Here is a 17,795-nt window from a genome sequence, read left to right as displayed (position 1 = left end):
TTTGATGTTTCACAATGACAAATACCTATAGGCATCTGTCCAAAAGATTTGTCCTATAGTGAAAGCATCAGAGAAGAGGCTTTTTCTGTTATTATAAGTCACACAATGTGTAGAAGTGTAGAAAAAACAATGTGTCAATAAGAATGTGATATTCTTAATTTTTCAACATATGCACACATATTTGCACACAAGGGAGTAAAGTGTATTCCCAAAACTAGTGCGCATTCGCTCCTGTGGTGGTACCAAGCAGCATCACAAAAATGTATGATATCAAATAAAGGTAATAAGCAGTCAACGCCAAAGTCATGGGTTCGTTTCCCAGGGAATGCATGAACAGATAAAATGCAAAAGGTACAGGTTGATTTGGATTTGGATTAAGGCACCTGCCAAATGCGGAAATAAAACAGCCTTATACGTAACAACACTCCAACGCTTCATTCCTCATTATTTTAAGAATCTTTCTATATTGCGTGTGAATATGAAGCTCTGCTACAGCACACCCAGTGTGTGAAGGTGAGTTCATGCAGCTCTGACGCAAAGGCTGACGTGCAGCCACTTTGGTGATGAAGGGGGTGGGTTGCAGTGACAGACTTCTTCTTATTGAGTAGGGGTTGCCAGACATCTAAGCCCCTCCCCTTTGATTACCTCCCTTCTGTCTATGTCTGCCTCTCTTTCCTCCTCTCTCTCCCTTTTGCTCCGTCTGCCTGGCTGAGTTGGTTTCAGACAGTGCATCACACACGTGCCACCCTATGTCTCTAGCATCTCTCCACTCTCCTCCTCTTTCCTCCTCTCTCACCATGGAGGCACATTGAAGAGTGGATTGTTCCTCCAGTTTTCTCCTCTTCACTTCATTCGGTGTGTTTGGGTGTCTGTTTCTGGGTGGGAATGCTCGTGTCTGCGACAGCGCTGTTGGGGGCTACGCTGGGTACCGTGTCTGGAGTGTTGACACTGTGTGGTCTCTCCCTGCTTTGTAAGAGCTGTAAGAAGGGGAAACTTGAGAAAGGGGACGAGACTGATCCAGAGAAAGCCAAACCTAGTATCCTGCATACTCTGACACAGGTAAGACTGACACTCACTCACACAGCCATAGACCAGCTATCAGATTTGACATTTGAAAAGAAAGAGCTTATTAAAAGAACAAAAAACACTAACAGAGATGAGACATATTCAACGAGTGAAATGTTCTGACTCACCTGGGTGGAAGGATTGAAGTGGCGCTTACATAACACAGGTTAGCTCTCTGAGGCAGAAACAGTGATACTGTAGGCTACTAAAAAGGATTTCTTTGCATGTATCTAAAGAACTCTTTACTGGATGTAATTATGGAATGATCCACAGGTAACATTATGATGCAAATATACTAGTAAATCAAATGTAATGGCCAATGTATCTGTCCACGTGACACCTTATTTACTGATGCATGGTAGGATCAGAAAAACTGGGGTGAGATGATTTGTGGATGGTTTTAATTACAGTTTCAGACATTTTCGTTGACATGAATGATTTTTTTGTGATATTTATCACATCATTTTTTCATGATATATATTTATTGTAAATAAAGTTAATTCTGAGGAATGCTTGATACTTTTCTAATGAGGAGCAACATATTTAAGTTTCTTTAAGATACAAAGAGAAAGAGAGAAACCAGAAATAGTCATTAGAAAAAGAGCCAAAGTGTCTCTTTTTATTTTCTTCTGAATCTTCATCTTACTAGGTGGTCATGGAAAATAGAATATCATTTCTATCTCTTCGAGGCAGAAATATTTACATAAGCAGAGCTGCAAATCAAAAGAGAAGGATGAAAATCAGCCATCAATTTTCTTAAATCAGATCAGCTCTCTCACAGAACTCTGATTGTGTCAAAGAACATTAAATTCATCCAGTAACAGAGAGGTTAAGGACTGGTGAGGGACAAGCATGTTAGTATTAGAATCTTCTCCAGAGTGCTTTTATAAGAGGTAATTAGTTTAAAAATGATTTGTACTGTCATTCATACACAAAAACACAGACAGAGATGCTCGTGTGCACTCACACTCACACGCTGGTGTTGTTCTGCATCTGCTAAGCTTTCCCTGAAACAGTCTAGAGTCACGACTCACATAGCAGCACATACACATATGATTGTTCTTCAGTCATGCCGGAGGCTTTCCATTGACTTGAATTGGATTTATCTTGAGCTAATGATATTTCCTATCTCCCTTACTGAAATATTATATACTGCATTTTAACATTTTACAAATGAAGGTGTCTTTCTTGTGGGGATCACTGATTGGCATTTGGTCATCACGATGTTGTCAACCCCCCCACACACACACACTTAAAACTTTCCACAGATTTAATTATTTTTATACTGTACAGACTGTATATTCTATCCTCTAACCCTAACACTGCATTTTAAAAAAACATAATGTAGTGTGATATAGCTGTTTTATTCATGGGGACTAAAAATATCACATTACCTGAAAACTGTATACCTGAACCACACACACACACACACACACACACACACACACACACACACACACACACACACACACACACACACACACACACACACACACACACACACACACACACACACACACACACACACACACACACACACACACACCTCTCATAGTATGTGTATATTTACAATCATGAATCATCACATTGTTACCTTCCAAAAAAAAATCATACAGGCAAGATTATGTGTGTGAATTAAATAAATGTCAAATAACAAAATATCAAAAAGGGCCACACTGTCACATTCAGGAAAATGATGAACAGAGGAAGGGATTTGCTGCAGTCTTTTAATCCAAATAAATGACACAATCCAGATAACACAGGATAGTGTAACAGCTCATTCATAAACAATACAAGACAATACTGGACAAACAAAACAAGGGATATGTATGGACTATATATACGCAGGTTAAACAAAGGGAGCTAAATGAAATGCAGGTGAAACTAATCAGTAACTATGGAAACAAACTGCTGGTAAGTCCATTTTAAAACAAGAATAGGTGACAAAAATAATTTCTGAGGTTCAGTCTTCTGTAACGTTGTTTGTTTCTTTGAATCTCCTGCGTTGTGCGCTAACTACAGCTACAGACAACGTTACACCCACATCAAACCACTGGAACAGTGCACAAATCCCTATTTGATTCGGCAACATTAAGCATTATACAATACATTTATGACTGGATTCTGCAAAATCATAGGGCTTTATATAATCATTATCTCCATTTAAGAAAGACATGATGATGATGATTGTGAGAGAGTAGATTTTCATCTTAAGTCTTTGAACCTCTTTTAAAGATATACCCAATTAAAATGTAAGCTGCGGGGCAGACAAGAGCATCAGTGGCAAATGCATGAGCAAAAACTGATCCTTTAGCTCATTTGCTGATTTTCTCTAAAACACCACCACAATGAGGACAGAATTTAAGTATCTAAGGATCATATGACTATGTGTGCATGTATATCAGTATATATTTAGCATTAGGGTCAGTTTCATATCGAATTGTAAAATAGGTGAGCACAGTCTCATTGCACCAGTATTTATTATTAATGAAGAGGGGGCGGGGGAAGATGAGAGGAATATAAGAATATCCTCTCTCGCTCCTTTCTCTGTGCACTCTATTGCAGCATGTTAACTGCCCACCTGGGGGAAATGGAGTTTGGTGTTGATTTTTCATTCATGCATGTTTTTTCAGACTCTCTACACATTGAATCCAGCCAGCAGAATGCCCCTTAGTAAAATGCCCCTGTCTCATATCTATGACATTGTAAGGTGGTTCAAATCAAATCAGAGTAATGTTTAAGTATGGAAGAATAATTGGAATTATTTTTTTTGTTATCTTCAGTTCTTCTGGGAATGGAAGTTATTATTTATTTATTTTTTGATTGGGTCATACTTATTGAATATACTTTTTGGTTAAGATCAAATTTTACTGGAATGGTATTACTTGGCATGATCAATATTTTCCGAATTCCATTATAATTTTAAGAAGTTTCTGAGCAGGTTGAATACTTAATGTTTCAAGTGCTGTAATCAACTACCTTTACCTATCCATTCTCTAACCAATCATTTTATTTCCCTGTATAGCTCATACTTTTTATTTTCTCTCTCTCTTCATGTACATGTTTTAGTTCAGTGTGCAGAAGTGCACCGAACCCATCCAGCCTCAAGCATCTTTGAAGTTCCCTGAAATCTACCGGCCCAAACCTTCTGTCACTTCTCAAGAGGTAATAAACTACAAAGAACATGGAGCTGCCAACGACATGTCTGCTGCCGAGCTCGACACCTGTAACCAGGCAACAAAACGTGAGGTCTTCTCCCTCCCGTGGCAAGGTAAGCAGATGACAGCTAAAATCTCACTGGTGGAGGCTTTGTGTGCGTGTGTGTGTGTGAGTGTGTGACTGGTTTCTCTGTGCATTCCAGTCCACTTCAGCCAGTGTGAGAAACCAGGTTATTTCAGTCAGTCTGAAATCAGTAAATCTGAGGTTGACTTTATATGGAGCTGAAAATTTAGAATTGTGAACTATTAGATTAGACGCTAACTGAAATTTCGGCCATTAACATTTTTAATGCTGTTAAAATCTGTAGCTACAGATTTTGCCCGGAGGCTATCGTTATACTTTCATACGCATATTGGTCTGACTCATAGCGCACAGTATCTATCACGATAAGTAAAGGTTACATCATTATAATTCATGATCAAGGCCCTCCTTTATGAGAAAGACTTCATTTTATCCACCCATAGCAGATGCAGAGAAAGAAAGAGATAAAGAGAAGTGAGTGCTATCTATCTCGAAGAATTTAATAACATGTTTGCTGTTGTACTGAATGTCGTGCTGCATGTGCCGAGTATATTGCTTTTATGTATTTTTACATTTTTGGTCACACTATTCCCATTTACATTGTCTATTTTTGATCTACCAATGAAAAACAGTTCCAGACACTACATGTCTTCAAGCTTCTAACAAATGAATAATAAACAAATGATATTAATTGAATCAGATGAGTAAATGATTCCATGACTCTATTTAGAAAAGCAGTCACTTGCAAGTAACAACTAGCTTATCAATGTAACAGAAAGAGTCACTGAAAAATCCCCACCAATAATGCATACAAAAAGAGAAATAAGAACTAACTAGTCTATCATGTTGTTCTGGTCTCAAGAATACAAAGGATTTTAGTTAGAATCCTTCTCCTAAAATAGTCTCTATTTACTCAGAACTGAATCTACACTTCCATTTATTTCCTTTACATCAGCTTCCGCAGATGAAACGCCCTGCACATCTGAGCAAACCGGTGCCATGACGACAAGTAGCTCCATCCTATATCCTAAACTGCACTTCTCCATTAGTCTGCACAAAGAGAGTGGAGAGCTACACATCAGCATTGTAGAAGGTAACAAACATGCATCTACTGTTTCTAGAAAGATAGTGGGGCACCTGTGGACCGCAGGTGAATCTCAGGATATTGTGTAGCATCCCTTTGATGATGATAATTTATGATAACTTTGATCGTATGATAACTTCTGAAGCCATGTTGGTTTTGTGGATCAACAGATTTATTAAAGGGGTGGTAAAGTTAAAGTATGATTTCACTTTTCTAACTTTAGTTAGAGTGTAATATTGCTGTTTGAGCATAAACAACATCTGCAAAGTTACAACGCTCAAAGTTCAAAGCAAAGGAAGATATTTGCTTTTAAAGAAAAGGACTACAACAAACGGCTGGTAGGGACTACATGATATTCCTCACGGGTTAGTGACATCAGCAAGCCTAAAATGTACATAAACCCCGCTCCCGGGAACATGCAGTCCATGTTGAGAAGAGGAAAAGTTGTTGTATAAGAGTACATTTTTGAGTCAGCTCAAACTTTAGCATCCATCTTTTCACATAATAGAAAGTCACTCTGTGTGCATCTCACAACAGTTCCTATACGAGCGATTTATAGATTATCATGACAGAATATCCTAATTGAAGATGGTTAACTCCACATCAGCAACATAAATTCATCAACTAACCATTCAGAGACGTCCTGTTGCATTCTACAGTCACTTCTACTTGAGTCTCTCCATCTTTGTCTGACTCCGTTTTAACATTAAAGGCAGAACAGTTTCTGTCATTTTAGTGTGTCTGCGTGAGGTAATCGCAGCTTCTAACACACATGAGCTCTTGAAACCCCGCCCTCTGCAGCAGCTCATTTGCATTTAAAGGGCCAGGCACAAAACGGTGTGTTTTTTCAAACCCTCAAAAAGTGACAACTTTAACATGCTTTCTAAAAATATCTGTGGGGTATTTTGTGCTAAAACTTCACACACACACTCTAGGGACATTATAGATTTATTTTACATCTTGTGAAAATGGTATTTTACCACCACTTTAAAAAGAAACAGGATCCTCTGACAGGATAGTCTGAAGCTAAAAAAAAGTCAGAGAATATGCCCATTATACACTACACCATATCCTTAGAACTACAACTAGCCAAAATCTGAAGCCTGGCTCTGACTTTGAAAAAGAAAGAAAAAGCCTTAACAAACACTTCACCTGAAGCTCTAAGAGGAGCAGTTTTAAGGTCATCAGAAGGTCACACAACATGTGCAGATATCTGTAAAAAGCAGGCTTTGGTGTTGTAATTGTAATCCTCTTATGACTCAGACAGACAGGTGTGTAGTGTTTTTAGTGTCACTGCACAGCGTTTTTGGTCTGCTGAACCAGAGGGAGAATTTGATATTCAAAACTCTCTGTGATTAAACCAATGTTTGAGAGAAATAAAAGCCTCTTTCAGGCAGCTTAAAGCCTCTTAATCACATAATTACCATTTCAATAGTTGCAGCCATGATTGATATGCATCATTATCTGTAATGAGAGTAAATATGCTTTAAACTCAAAACCTCTATTCTGCACATCCAAAGAGGAAAGAGAGAGATGATCAGTCATGCTGGTTGAGATGTAGAAAGGAATGAAAAGTGAGGCGTTATGAAAAAGAGATATGCTTGGTGCCGCTGAGGTTTGGAGCAGCTTCATGTGGCTCAATTTGTCATCCTGTTCCTTGTTATAATATGACTCATATTCTCCTTTTTTCCGCAGCGGAGAATATATCAGTGGATGCAGGATGTGAGGGATATATATCAGGGTGTGTGAGTGTCTCTGAAGAGCAGAAGCACGCGCACACAGCAGTCCACAAGCTGGCAGCACATGTGCAGTGGGAAGAGGAGCTGGTGTTCGCCCTCCCTGTGGAGGGCACAGAAGACACGGATGGTCTAGATGGAGAAGTGGCCCTCTCCCTTCACTGCTGTGATCGATTCTCCCATAATTCTACTCTGGGCACGATGCGCTTTAAGCTGGCTGATGTTAGCATAATGTTGGACGCTGACTGCTGGGTTGACTTACAGCCACCCAAACAGGTGAGGAACATTGCTTACAAATGTCCACAAGTGAACATTAATGAGAACCTATTATGCTTAATTTTTAATTTTCAACTATGTGTAATGTTGCTGTTTGAGCATGAAAAGGGTCTGCAAAGTAACAAAGAACAAAGTCCCCTCCAAAGAGAGTCATTCTCTATATCAGTAAGCACTGTTTCTGAACTCCCTGAAACACCTCGATTGTAGTTTTCTTCCAGGAATTTACGTCACAATATTCCTCATTAAAATATTTACAGTTACAGTTATGGTAATTTCCAAAACATGCTGGAAGCAGTTGACTAATCACAACACACTGGTCTAGTAAATTGGATACTTCCCTATAGTAGGCGAAAAACGTCTAGGTTACTAATGTAACCGCCGTTCCCTGAAAGAGGGAACGGAGACGTTATGTCGGACTGACGTCATGGGGTCCCTATGGAAAGTGTCATAGCCACTGAACTGTGTTACGAGTGTTAGAGATGCAGATGATGGTACGCTGCCACGTGCCCTTTTGGCAGAGGTGGAAAGTCCAGGTTCAGAAAGTAAAAGTCCTCCTCAGTATTTTGTTCCAATCACCTGGATTTGCTAATTAGCACAGTTTTTCAGCCAGGAGATAGAACTAATTAGTGAAATCAGCTGACTGAGTTCATGGGTGGAATAAACATATGGCAGGACTTTTACTTTCTGACCCCTGGACTTTCCACCTCTGCCTTTTGGCAAACTACCCTCACAAAGTCGTGTGGGTAGGAGCAAGTAGGCGCTCGTCTCCCCCTGTTAGAGGGAATGGCGCCGCAAGCGAGACACCGAGCCAGTCTTCCAGTACATTACCTGTTTGTACCCAATACGCGCGAGGAGACTGGCTCCACCCGGATATTGTAGAAGCTCGCAAATGTGTAAGGTGTTGCCCAGCTCGCTGCTCTGCAGATGTTTGCCAGAGAGGCACCGTGCGCCTACGCCCATGAGGAGGCAACACCCCGAGAGGACTGGTACACCAAGGCGATTGCATCCACTATCCATATTTACGTAGGCCCCGGGGCCAGCTGTGTGCCAGTGCATCAGTGCCGAGGGTCCCCTCGGTCAGGGAATAGAACAACATTGAGCAATTTGGCCTCCAGGATGGCCGTTGCATGCAAGGTGGAGACGGTATCCAGCGGCACTGTGAGGCTTAACAGCCAGAGCTGCCATCATCTTACAGGCGCTGGACGGGAGCCACTTTTGCACTTTTGTTTTTTTGAACATTCAAGCATGAAAAACTATTCTAGTAGACCTCTAAAACAAAATCAAGACTTTGTAAAAGATCATAACATGGCCGTTGCATATTTAGCACTTTGAAATTCGGCTTCACGATATAGTCATACGAACTTTGTCAGCTGGTCATTATCACAAAACCTCATCAGTGTGAGTCATTCTTTAATTAGAGTGGCAAATGAGAGGCATAAATTGTATATGTATATGTATAAAATAACATTTATCGGTATGTATTTAAAATTCAGTAAAATTTAAGCTTATAAGGACATTTTGATACATTTAATACATTTTAATTAAACACAAGTGGTTAGGCGTATAAGCACTGGTAACTATTTATTTCTGTGCTGTGGTGTTACCACTATTTCCACAAAGAGAGGCAGTAACACCACAGACAAATTAGTATAAATCCAGCCGTTTGTAAAATGGAGTCTTCCATCATGATAATTTAAAGAGCATGGGACATTTTGGAAATAAGACCTTATTTATCCAAATATAGATTCAAATATGTAAAATCCGGAAGTTACCAAAGCAAACATAATACAAATATGCAAACATTTTATGATTTATTGGTATTTAAAGTTTATTTAAACTGTTGCAAAGTAGACACCACTTTGCAAGAATGACCCAAATATGTGCCCGCTAAATCCCATTTGACCGAGCAGAATAGAGTATTTCAGAGGGCTGAATCGTTAAACCGTTAAATATATATTTGTAGACAGAGAGTTGAAAAAAGTCAGCCAGGCAATCATGCTGGAGTTCTGTGTTGGAATGTTACTGATGCAAGTGAAAACATATTAAAACATACAAACACGAAAACATATACAGTACAGCATTAGAGGTAATATAGCCTACTTTTGACACACTTTTCAATTGCCATGGTCACACACTTGGTGTGAGATGAATATTTTATTATGGGATGCGTACTGTGTTTGTATTTCTACAAGTGCAAAGTGCACATATTGACAGTTTAGAAATAGCTCAGACATTTCTTTTGGACTTCCACATACTGCGCATAAGAGGTGGTAGGAGAATAGATCTGAGTTTATTTTAGGAGACTGCATGTACTCCCTCCATACCTTGTTTGTTTAAAATCAGTCTCGTGGGTCCCAACTCATAGATTTAAAGAGACACATAAACACATGTATTCCACCCCCACTGCTATGCTATCTGTTGATGATGTCATAGACCTCCAGTGCAGGAGATTTTTATCTGCGTCATCACACCCCCCAGAGGAGATCTGCTTCTAGCAGACACACACACACAGACATGCCAGGAATTACTAACTATTGGACAGCAGAGAGAGAGAGAGAGAGAGAGAGAGAGAGAGAGAGAGAGAGAGAGAGAGAGAGAGAGAGAGAGAGAGAGAGAGAGAGAGAGAGAGAGAGAGAGAGAGAGAGAGAGAGAGAGAGAGAGAGAGAGAGAGAGAGAGAGAGAGAGAGAGAGAGAGAGAGAGAGAGATTTGTGTGTGTGTGTCTGTTTACATGTACAGTGTGTAACGTGTCAGGGATGAAGAGGATGACGCAGGTTAAAATGAGCACCACTCAGAATGTTCATATACGACAAGATGTTCACACTTTATTATTGTGTGTACTCTTATTTATCATATGACTCATGTTTTATTATTCAGGAGAGGGTTTAAGATGCGTAAGATGCTAATATGACTATGAATAATGATTGCAGTACTCTAAAGCTTTCCATGTTGTTCGTTTGAATAATATTTATCAGTATTATTTGTCACTGTGTCCATCCCCACTGGAATAATATCAAACACAACGGTTTGATAAATCCAATCTGGTCAGACTTGAATCAAAAGCACCAGATTATATTTCAGTAAAATGTCATGTTCTGCTCATGCAGATGATTAAGTGGGGCTGACTGAATGCAGGGGCAGATTTGGAAAAGGTCATGATGGTTATGAAATACCATAATTCAGAGTGTTTAATCGGAGGGCTTTGCTAACAATTTAAACAATTAAAAGTACCACCTTTTGCCCTGAGAGAGGAACTGGTCATTTGCTAAACATTTGCATGAAATGATTCTCTATGCAATCAAAAGTCGAGTTCATTAACCCTGCGAGGAGAAATTATGATATGCAAATTCTAAAATCTCTTTTTATGTGAACACAGAGTTAAAAAGTAAAATTGCCTGACACAAAAATTTATTTTAAACGGCAATAATTTCATTCAAAAACTTTGACCCAAGAAGCATTTCGAGACTTTCAACCCAAAGTTTTCTTTTTCAGCAGGAAGTGACATCATCAGCTGGAGAGCTACTATTGTCGCTCAGTTATCTGCCAGCAGCCAATAGACTTGGGGTGGTAGTAATGAAGGCTAGAGGACTTCAGTCAGACAAACTGAAAGACAACATAGGTATTTATCACAAACACACCATCATAACGACACTCAAATCAATGTGAACAATATAATTAATTCCAAATCAACTATTAAGATGGAAGTGAAAAAGAGATTCAACAGCTCAATAATAAACTACTGGTCAAAATTTGTATTAATCATTTTGAATGTTTTTCAAAGAAGTCACCAAGGCTGCATTTATTTAATCAAAAATCTATAATATTGTGAAACATTATTACAAACTGATAGAACAGTTTTATATTTTAATATATTTTAAAATGTAATTTATTCCACTTAAGGCTGCTGAAAACTTTGCCATCACAGGAAAATACATGGATTATATTATATGGATATATCCATATAACAGTTCTTTTAAATTGTAATAATGTTTCATAATATAACAGATTTTACAGATTTTTTTTAATAAAAAATAAACATTCAAAAATCTTTATTATATGACCGGTATTGTGCATGTACACGCATTCAATATATCCATCAATTTTCAAAACCGCTTGTCCTAAATAAATAAATACAGTACATACAATATTAATGTCAATATTTTAGTTGTAATAAAGAGAGTACTGTACCTGTATGTTCTCTGATAGATCTATCAGTAAAGTTGACCTTGAAACATCAAAATGCCAAGCTGAAGAAGAAGCAGACGCGGCGAGTGAAGCACAAGATGAATCCGGTCTGGAACGAAATGATGATGTTGGAGCTGCCCAGTGAGCTACTGGCTAAATCCAGCGTGGATTTGGAGGTACTGAACCTGGCCAGTCCCGGGACCCTGCACCCCCTGGGCCGCTGCATGCTGGGGCTCCACACCTCCGGCACCGGCCTGCAGCACTGGAAACAGATGCTAGATAATCCACGCAAGCAAATTGCAATGTGGCATCCTCTATACACAGAATGTTAATATTCTCCAAACCACCACCTATACACAATGTCCTTGGGTTTTTACAATAGTACTCTATTCCTGTGCAAAAATATGTAGTTCTCCAATATACTAAATATTAGTAGATTTAATGAATGAACCCAGCTGTTTATCATTTCGTAATATGAAACTAACTTCTCTGCAGGTAAAGGCTAAACTACTTGTTACACAGTAGTTTAGAGTATTTTAATGTAAGCAGTGCTGCATTTAACTTTGGTGTTGTTATTAATGTGTGTTTAAAATACTCAATGCTGTTTTAAACTGGTCCGAGTTGGAGCCATCCTGAACACTTAGAGAGATAGCAAAACAGTCAAACATATTTAATTTTTAAGATTAATAGCAAACATTTTTGTTTTCCTGCTATTATGGATCCTCTTAGTCCCACTGTCACTCACAGTTGAATGATGGAGCCATGCTCACTAACTGCAGATATAGCTATACCTTTACAGTAACACACTAATTAAATAAACAAACAGGGTCTCAATACGGCAGCTTTACTCTTCTCAAGATGCACGCATACAGAAAATGTAAATGTATCACAATCTTCTAATTATAATTTAAAAAAAATATATATATATAAATAGCAGGAAATGTATACTACTATGACGATTACTCGAGACCTATAAGTATTTCACTTATCGGGCTACAGATCCTGATGTTGTAAAATGTTGACATTTTGTCTCATTAAAGGGATAGTTCACCCAAAAATGAAAATTCTGTCATCATTTACTCACCCTCATGTTGTTCCAAACCTGAATACATTTCTTTCACAAAAACACAAAAGAAGATATTTTGAAAAATATGGGTATAACCAAACGGTTGATGGGCACCATTGATTTCCATAGTATCGAGAAAAAAAAAAAAAAATACTATGGAAGTTAATGAGGCCCATCAACTGTTTGGTTATCCGTATTTTTCTAAATATTTTCTATTGCCCTGTTTTATTCCGAAAATGTATTTGTATTTTACCAGGAGTGCACATTCTACAGATGACATGCCGAACAACTGACGTTAATAACAGTAATATTTAGGCCTCTTAAACACAAATACTAACCACAACTTCTCCACTAACCAATGCATCCAAATGCCACTAAAACAAATTGTATGCATCAAATTTTAAGCTTCTTGGAAGGAATGCATATTTTGTGCTAAAACCAACACAGTGGTCATTCAACCACACGGCAAATCAAATCACTCAGCTGCATATTCAGCTGTAGCCTATAAAATGTTCCGTCCGTCATCTTTTTGGATTTACATAATGTCTGTGCTTGATACTTTTCCAGAGAGGGATAACTGTTAATCACTGAAATCTGATCCATCTGTATGACTTACTGCATAACACTCTTGATTTCATACAGACTGAAATCTATATCTATTTTTAACCCACAGAAATGCTTGAAACAAATAACCTTATGTTGGAGTGAAATAAAAACTCTTTTCTCAAAATGTGCTATTTCTCATGTGTTTGCTTCAGAGATTTGATGGATCTATTTATAGACATGGTCAGACATGATAGATGACAAGAGCAAGAGCAAGCAAGGAAGTGACAGATATCCAGGCGAACAGCACCTCCCACGAACCACACCAAATGAACACACACTGATGAATGTATCAGAGAGAGAGAGAAAGAGAGAGAGAGAGAGAGAGAGAGAGAATGGAAAACAAAATGGAGAGTGTGCAAACACAGGTGACAGCAGCACTTGATACGAGCATATTAAAGTCATCTTTCTTTTACCTTGCTTTTCTCTCGCTCTTGTTGTTGCATAACAGTTAATATTAATGTATTCTGTGTGGTTACTGGTGGACACGGCAGGGCACAGTACCCAGTCTTATTATGTCTGTATAGTAGGAATGGACAGGTCCAGTGTCTGTCTGCTCGGCAGCCTTGAAAATGGCAGAGGATACCAGCAGTAACTGCAATGCATCACTGATGAGCTTCTTGCATAATCCTACTGATAAAAAAAACAAAAACAAAAACTCCCACCTGCTAGATATTGCCCTGCCAGAGCTAAAAATGATTGTGCTGGCTCGCTCTTCCTGGAGGAGCTATGTGTGTGAGTGAATGAATATGTGAACACACACGTCACATGATAAATTACTTTAAGCTTGCTGTCACTAGCAAGCATGTTTAAACACAATATGAATGAGAAACAGAATGAAAAGAAATTGCCTTATTTCAGAAGAACCGAGGAAAGGGCTCTTCAGATTAAATAAACTCGCTAGTGAATTCATAAGTATGTTTTGCTTCTGAAAAATGTTTCTGATCAAGTGATACAGTGGAAAGAATGACATGTTTTTCCTACACAACGCATATCTAAAATGTATTCAGAGAGAGAGAGAGAGAGAGAGAGAGAGAGAGAGAGAGAGAGAGAGAGAGAGAGCTCATTAAAGTTCTCATTATGGTTTTATGTGTGAAAACCGCAAAATTAAAGCTCATTATTTTCTTTGCCCAGCATGGACAGCACAAAAAAAATCCCACACTGTCCTCATTCACATCAAACACAACACGGCTTTGAACAAATCCGTCTGAAATCCCTCATCACACTGGGAGAGGTTCTTCCAAAAAAAACACAAAAAAAACATGAAATATAGATAGAGAGAAAAGATGCCCTGGAAAATATTCCTTTCTGATGCTGAGCGGAGTGAGGCAGGCATGAGCATTGCTGTCAGACAAAACAAGGAGAGAAAAAGCTACTGCATGAAGCTACCTGCTTTATATCATCTCATCTATCTCTTTCTCTCCATCCTTTGTCTTTGTGGCCTCAGCCGGAACAAACAGAGGGAGAGGAGCAGAACATCCTGAACGCACACAAACACTCTTAAAGTCACCATGGCAAGAAATCAAAATGAACAATTCATCTTTGTGACTCATGCTACGTGTTTTCTCTTCAATAGGCTAGGGAGAATTGCTTTTAATTACATAAAATGTGGAGTGTGTATATGAGGGTGTTTACTGTGACAGGATCATTGACAGGATGATTTACAGTGACAGACTGCATGTAAAGATGTGGCATAGTGCAATTTTATGACATGGTTAAAAAAAAAGCTTGCATACTCTTCTGCTACACTCTCAAAAGTATCTGCCTTTTCTTCACAGCAACATACTTTGGACGTCACTGCATGTGCTGTATAACCACCAGTTAAATACTAATAATGTGAACAAACTTCCATAAAACATGCACTATTCATAAAGTAAAGAGAGGCTTCGTCAGTTAACAGTCATCAGTCAAATGGAGGGAAGGATGCAGTTTTTACATCCCTCCATATTGTACACGTCTCTCACAAGCATGTATGGACACAATCTTGATTCTAAATATGAGTGTAGCTCCATTAAGACAATAATGAAGTCTGTGATTAACAAAATCAGGACCCTTGAAAGCCCTATTTCTGTTTTTAATGTACAGAAAGAAGCGATGAAGTTATATGAGAGTGTTCTCTTTTCAACAAGCAATCAAATAACCTGTGAATGGACTGAGGATTGCTACATGTTTTACAAATCACAGCTTGAAGCGACCGAGTCGTGTGTGTGTGTGTGTGTGTGTGTGTGTGTGTGTGTGTGTGTCATCCAATCTGCCCTCTGAGCCTCTCCTGGGTTAGACTGATCCATGTTGCCACGGTGATGTGAGAAGGCTGAGTGATCAAGATCCTTTCTGCATTCAATACGAGGGCTGGTTGGTAATTTACAGAGTCACTAGTTTTAGACCATCTCCTCATCCTCGACAATCGACTCATTATAACAGACACAAGATGTGCAAGTCCTTGACTAACTGTAACAATTCGACAAACCCAAGGCTGGTTGATCAATTTTACCCGAGTTGTGAGATCAATAACTGGGACAAGGAGGGATAAGAGGGTAAGTGGAAAGTAACAGCTAATGGAGGAAGGAAAAAACAAAACAGAAGCAAACTGATAGAATTTCAATGCAGAGACAAACACATAGGAAGCAAGAACAAGCAGCTAAGATGTACTGTGACTGAATGTGTCCTCTTAGACACAAGTTGTTCTGCTTTGATGACTATTGTGGTCAAAATAAATGTAAATTAATTGTAAAAAGCATATTAAAACCAACAGCTAATTCAAATTTACCATGTGCATGTGCACACTCTTGGCATATTGTGCATGATTCATTGGCGTATGTTATACCAAATAAACTTGGTTGTCTTGGTATTTTTATTTTTTAATCCAAATGTAATAACTTGCTCCACCTCCAAATAGACTTTTCCTTTTTTGGCCTATGAAAACCTGTCATACCCTTTCCTCCAAACACCCGGTTCCATTCGGGTATGTAACAGTTCCTGATCAGTGCTGAGTAGTAACTGATACATGTAATCTGGATTACGTAATCAGATTACAAAAAAAATATTCTTGTAATTAGATTATATTACATTTTAAAAGACTACAGTTACTTTTCTATTGATTGCATGTTATTTGTATGCCCGTAAATTATTCACAACTCATTGTTTCAACTTCTTCGTTATGTTTTAAATGTTCCTTTCTATAAAAGTCTACTCCTTATATAGGCCTACATTCAGAAGTTCTTCAAGGTTTGTGGAATAGTCTACAACCTGCCACTAGTCATGAGCCTATATGACTGAAAACTGAGACCTGAGAACACAGCTTTGGATCACTAGATCCACACAAATCATTTCACTTTTAACAAGTGTTTTTCTAAACATTGCATTTCTAATCAGCTCCTGACGAACACATTACATTTTATTTTAATTATCACTCAGTGAGTCCTATAACCATGTTACTGTCTTTGGAAGGCTTTTGTCTTTAAACACATTAAAATATACAAATTCCCATCATTTTACATGCAATGCAGGGATTCCTTTATTTTCAGCTGAACCTCTTAAGCCCTTAGATTTTAAGTTAATAAGTTAGGTCAATAATAAAATGAAGGCAATAATAAAAACAAATAATAATAAAATAAAGTTCACAGTTCTCTGATGTCGATTAATGGTCATATGACATGTAGGTAAACAATTTGTTAAAATCTTTATGAGTATTTTTTTATTTTAAAATAATTTAATGCAATTTTCATAATTTACCTAATAGCTTTTCATTAAACTCACAAACCCCTGCAGTTACATCACGGACCGCAGTCTGGGAAACCCTGACCTAATGTATTATTTAATGCACTTCATGCTGTTGAAAACAAAAAATGGAATATATTTTATTTCCCTTTGTATTTTTTTTAATCAATATGGTACAAGATTATCCTATTCAAAACAATGTGATAAACTAGTTATGTCAAAAGTAATCTAAGTAATCGAAAATTTGTCATTTAGATTACATTACTAACTACACTTTTTTCATGTATAATTTGAAATCAATAACCGACTACAATTTAAGTAATCTGCCCAGCACTGTTCCTGATATATATCCTGTTTCAGTTGAATGTTAGATTATGGAAGTAAAATAAAATTTCATGTTGATTTCATGTGAGTTGATTCCATGTTAACTCTTCCGTTGTAAGAGCAGGTTCCCCAGTAGGTTTAGTAATATAGATTTAAAGGAGAACTCCGGTCAATTTTAACATTGAGCTCATTTTATTTGTAAATTTGGAGTGCTGTCAATACAGAGAACAATGACAAAAATCGGTGTTGCCTACACTGTGTTATCCTCTTTTTAAAATTTGCACCCTGTTGACTTCAATGGGGCAAGTTTTAAACCTGCTTTTAGCCTCTTAACATCCTTAATGTGTCATTACAAGTGCCCAGCCATGATGAGTGATTCCTTCAGAGTGAACACGAGTGAATCTGACTGCAGTAGATGTGAAAGATACGAATAAAAATTATGTTATTTCAGCCAGCGCAAATACCTGTATTTACTTCCTGTTTTCGGTCGAAGTCATAGGT

General features: G+C 38.1%; 1 protein-coding gene across 2 annotated transcripts; it reads left to right on the top strand.

Annotated features, from left to right (window-relative positions):
• Positions 1-587: 587 nt before the first annotated feature.
• syt13 (synaptotagmin XIII) lies at positions 588-12,632 on the top strand. Of its 2 annotated transcripts, none has more exons than XM_079591851.1 (6): positions 588-1,059; positions 4,135-4,336; positions 5,261-5,398; positions 7,085-7,401; positions 10,892-11,018; positions 11,606-12,632. In XM_079591851.1, exons 1-6 carry the CDS (start codon positions 886-888, stop codon positions 11,914-11,916), a joined length of 1,269 nt encoding a protein of 422 aa, XP_079447977.1. In that variant the 5' UTR covers positions 588-885; the 3' UTR covers positions 11,917-12,632. The 2 variants fall into 2 exon arrangements, with proteins under 2 accessions (XP_079447977.1, XP_079447978.1); XM_079591852.1 differs by having other exon boundaries at positions 753-1,059; positions 10,895-11,018.
• The last annotated feature ends 5,163 nt before the right edge of the window (positions 12,633-17,795 follow it).

The sequence above is a fragment of the Phoxinus phoxinus genome (genome assembly GCF_949152265.1).
Source record: "Phoxinus phoxinus genome assembly, chromosome: 2".
In the NCBI taxonomy this organism is placed as follows: Eukaryota; Metazoa; Chordata; class Actinopteri; order Cypriniformes; family Leuciscidae; genus Phoxinus; species Phoxinus phoxinus.
Note: the sequence above shows the minus strand (reverse complement) of the source record. Positions and strands in the feature narration are given on the sequence as shown.